The sequence below is a fragment of the Lepidochelys olivacea genome, assembly GCF_965140295.1.
Source record: "Lepidochelys olivacea isolate rLepOli2 genome assembly, chromosome: 8".
Classification (NCBI taxonomy): domain Eukaryota; kingdom Metazoa; phylum Chordata; order Testudines; family Cheloniidae; genus Lepidochelys; species Lepidochelys olivacea.
The window spans coordinates 66,365,449-66,370,338 of record NC_140418.1 but is presented as its reverse complement, the minus strand read 5'-3'; the positions used below and the strand labels follow the sequence as shown (position 1 = coordinate 66,370,338).

General features: G+C 35.2%; 1 protein-coding gene across 5 annotated transcripts in view; it reads right to left on the bottom strand.

Moving 5' to 3' along the window:
• Positions 1–1,018: 1,018 nt before the first annotated feature.
• WDR47 (WD repeat domain 47) overlaps positions 1,019–4,890 on the bottom strand; it is a 37,927-nt gene continuing 34,055 nt past the window's right edge. For all 5 annotated transcript variants that reach the window (XM_084635935.1, XM_084635938.1, XM_084635937.1 and 2 more), the window contains 3 exons: positions 4,319–4,450; positions 2,966–3,184; positions 1,019–2,145 (listed from right to left, as the gene is read on the bottom strand). In XM_084635935.1, coding sequence (XP_084492061.1) covers positions 2,003–2,145; positions 2,966–3,184; positions 4,319–4,450 — 494 coding nt within the window. In that variant the 3' untranslated portion in view covers positions 1,019–2,002. The remainder of the gene's footprint in view (positions 2,146–2,965; positions 3,185–4,318; positions 4,451–4,890) is intronic.

Below are 4,890 nucleotides of genomic sequence, written 5' to 3'. Positions count from 1 at the left end.
GTTGTGTGGGTATTCTCAGAAGCACACCGAAGATAAGCTTGGAATCTCTCAAGCGTTAAAAATCAGAATCTGTACAGCTGCAGTGCTAATACGAATCACAACAGGGAAGCAGTGATTAGGACACAGAAATAAAGAATGGAAGAGAAACTGAAGTTTTGTGGTAGTCAGGAATTCAGTTGAAATAAGATGCTCAAATTTTGAATAAGATCTATTGCAGGGAAATTGCTAGAATTTAACGTGCAATCAGTGTGTTACAATATTGTGTGACTGAGACCATAGATCACCAACCAGCTATACGTATGGAAACAAGACAGGACAGAAGAACTAAAATTCAGACTTAACTTCAAAATTGCATGGGGGGGGGTCTATATGTAGAACAAGAACAGGCTTCTATAACCAAGTAATTTACTGGTTTCAGAGTAACAGCCGTGTTAGTCTGTATTCGCAAAAAGAAAAGGAGTACTTGTGGCACCTTAGAGACTAACCAATTTATTAGAGCATAAGCTTTCGTGAGCTACAGCTCATGAAAGCTTATGCTCTAATAAATTGGTTAGTCTCTAAGGTGCCACAAGTACTCCTTTTCTTTTTGCAAGTAATTTACTATAATACATTAGCTCTGCTAAATCAGCTACTAAAAAGGATATGGAAGGTATAAAGTCTTCATCTTTTAATAACATGTAAACCTAGAGTTGAAACTTGGAGATTTATAGAAGTAGTATAAGAGAGACCAGACTATGAGTGAAATAAGTAGGAGTTGTGCTTTCAGGTGTCAGAGGTCTTTATTGAGATTATAGCAGAGATACACTTCCATAATAATCTTTTCACTTTTATACAATTAGTTAAAAAATGCTTGCTAGAGTGAACCGATAATTTAGTCGTTATTAAAACCAAATAACTGCATTTCAAATAAATAAATAACCTAAAATGTAAGGTTTTAATTTAAAAGGAACTGTACAATATGAAAATATAACAATACTTAAACATTAGAATCTAAATTTTCATAGAAATAAAACTGCAATTCTGCATTACATAAACAGTGCAAGAAAGAAAAATCCAAATATGCTTCTAGACTGGGAAGTTAAATGTTTTAATTTAAATTATCATGCAAACAGCATTTTAAGCCATGCTGTTGTCTAAGTGTTAATGGTACCATTTTTCTTTAAGAGTACAGCTAACCATTTAGCTCACTGTGATAACTGATGCCAATCCATGCTCTTTTCTACAGTACATTATACACAGAGGTATTCTGTTGCATTCAAAATGAAACATTACATGGTTTCTGGAGCAAACCCAACATTTTACTTTTTGTTTTCAACGTCAGCATGTTGAAAACAATATCACCTAGTAAAAACAGCAACACTTCCCCCAGTTTAGGTGAAAAGCAAAACACACTATATAGTGGACTATAATCAAGAAGCACTTACTGCCTAGTCACCTTTAAATTTTACAATTATATGTACTAAAAAAAAAAACAACACACAAACAATGCTGAAAGCGTGGAAAGGAAAAAAAAAAGTCTGACCTCTGGTTGACAAGTGATGCATACAATAGAAGTGTGAAACAGCAGAAGTAAATTTTTATCTTCTACATTTATGTGGAACTAGTTACTGAGTTGATTAAAAGTGTAATTCGGTTTAAGTTTCTATATAAAATTGTCATTGAGGCAAAGACCAAGGAATGCAATTAATACTAAACTGTAAACACATCATTAATCTTACTTTGAGTGCACATTGACAACATAAGAGCTCTTCCAACAGACTTTGGCAACAAGACTACAATAGGTCACAGCAGCAAGAGTTCACATGGAAGACTGAAAGCACTGCAAAATAATACTAACACACCAAGACCTCCTACCAATCAGAAAATCTGTGACAAGCGCCTCTTCTTGCTAAGACACTCTCCTGGTCAGATGCTGCTCTTTGAATCCCTAAATTATTATTTTTACAGTCCAGTAGTCTTATTTCTCTGTGCTTTATCTACATACATTGCCTTTAGTTGCACTCTACCCATTGTAGGTCCAAAGTGTTACAGTTCTGTCTGCAGAAGATGACAAGAAGGATAGATCTTGCGTATGCCATCTACACTGAATCACTTTGTCCTTATGTTCCCCTACCACCATAATAGGAAGTTGCTTAGTAAGGTCCCCTAGGAGAGAGGAATAGAAATAATTACTTGTTTCGTGAACACTTAAAATAATTTTCTTGAATAAACTCTACATATCTATTTCACTTGCTGAACAACAAATTACTTCATTAGGTGATAATTTAAAGATACCTCAAGAATATGCTTACAGGAAGAATGCACACAAACCTTTTCATTCACATTAAAGGGGGAAAAGTCTATTTTGGTTTGGAAGGCCCATGACAGTCTCCTTTCAAATTCTATAATCAATAAAACTGACTGCTATAAATAATTTTAACATTTATACTGTAGCAGTGTCTAGAGGCCAACCAGGCTGGGACTCTATTGTGTTAGGTACAATACAACTGTTTGCAACACTGGTATTTCCATAAACTACAGTTTAAATACAAATTAATGGTCCATAAAAATCAGGTTAATTGAAGGACTTTTGACTAATCCCTCCCACTCCCCCCCCACCAAAAAGGTAAGCCAAGCATGATTTTTTTCTTTGTGGGTTTGAGTTTTCTGCACACCACCTCAAAGCAGAGGTCCAGTGATTAAACAGCTGCAAGTTGTTTCCCATACTGCAATTATATTCCTTAATCATATTTATATGTCAGACTATAGTCTTGACTGCAATAAGAGCAATCTGTTGTGAGCTGACAAGAAACAATAGTCGTGTATTCTAAACCTTTTAAATTTCACTTTATAGCCTTAATAGATTTCAGATTTCTACATTTTCAGAAATGAATCTCTTTTGATCCAAACTTTCTTAAAACCGCTATTAACAAAACACACTTCACTGCTCAATTTTGCTTAAAACACTTCACATCTGATGAATTACCTTGCAAGTCTGTCACCTTTATTTTCATATCATAAGATCCTGTGAGCAAGTAGTGAGCCCCAGGAGAGAAGCGAACAGAACGAACATCACTGGAATGAGGATGATAGCTCTGTACCATTCGTCCTCCTCGAATATCATACAACATGCAACTGGAGTCTTCTTGCCCTGTAGCTAGGAGGCGACCACTAGGATCAACAGCTACAGATGCTACAGCACTACCTATAAGAAGAAAATGCCGACCATAAACTAATATAGACTTATGGATATGTTCTGCATTCTTTTGAACATAGAAAGGTTTGAGAGATGTTTGTAGAACTGTTAATATTAAAAAAGGTAAAGAACATATCTAGCCAAGTTAAATGTACTTTCAGCCAATTTTGTCTATATTAAAAGACAAGTCTTATGTTGTATTGCCCCCATTGTATAGTTTGCCTTGTAGCATATGTTGATTTCTAATTGTGGAGTGGTAGCAAAGTCACAGTTAAAGCTGCATCAGAGAATTGTGTTTAACAGTGGAAAAAGATTAGGAATATTTGCTCAATGTTTCATCACAGAAAAAGGGAATATCCAAGAGTGTTGGCGGGCTTTTAATTTTCTGCATAGTTAGAATCCATAGCAGAATAATTCATTTAGAAATATATTGGCAATAAAGAGATTGTTTTGAAAACAAGTTCTGTACCTGACTCACTTTTTTTCAAAACACTTCTTGTGTAGATTACTGTACATCTGTAGTTTAGACAAACACCATCCTTTGTACATTTGCATTTTGGAGTTTGAGAAAACATGTTATTATTTCTTGACTTGAGCTGTATCAGTTTGGAAGTGTTGCATTAACTATATATGGACATTTGCTAGGTAGAGTCCTATGTCCTTTACACGACAGTAGATTTGCCAAATTCCAGAAGCCACATTTAACTCCAAGGTTGACTTTTTTAACAGCCTAATATTCCTTGCAGCCACCATGTTTACATTTGTTATCAATAAAATAATATCACTGTTACAAAGCGTGTCATTCTTTGTAAGGCAGTTTGTCAGTCTAAAGTGTTGATTTTTTGGGGGTAAGGTTGTACGTTTTCTCTGTTTTAGAGCATCATGTAAGCTTATGGTGCTGTATAAATAGCTAATAATATCAAAAGGTCACAAAGCAAAGAACTAACCAGTTTTTGAATGAATACACCAAGTTTTTGTTGTTTTTTTAAAACGAGCAACTGGGGATTGTTTTGAACAAGCCATAAGTCCTCATTTTACAATGCAAGATCCCTGTTTTCAGCAAACCAATGACAAGAACAATCTTTAAAATATGTAATTGTGCAAGAAGTTTTTTAGTTGGTGCGAAAAGAGCAATAGTCTTACCAGTTCCATGAAATGTTGTTCCAACTACACGAACACAACTCGGTACTCTAAGATCCCAGAATCTTACAGTCTTGTCTTGGGAACCAGATGCAATCATCCACCCACTCCAGGTATAAAGTGCTAAAATATGACCTGTAGATAAGAACATGTTTTACTTTACTAGTATTACTCATTGTTTAAAGATCACTACTGAATTCTCTACATATTATTGTTCTGAATATGCACTTACACATTAAGTAGGGTCATCAGCAGCATACAATTAGTAGATTAAATGTTATATTTTGGTTTGAAGAAAGTAGTAGTCTTGGATGGATCAGAGAGTTGGAGATAATCAACTAGGTCTCTTCAGAGAGCCTTTGTTAGCAGATTTCTGTAGGTCTCACTTCATTATCTGTTACTCCAAATATATGCATCTCTTGGGAAAGGTTTCAATGTGGCAGGGACTGAAGAAGTGCCACCAGTACAATGGCAAGACCCTGCTCTACATCTTCCCTAGCATTCACAGGGAAACAAAGGGCTTAAAATACGTAATGGTCTAGATTAATGAAATAAAATCTCTCCTAAGCTCACTT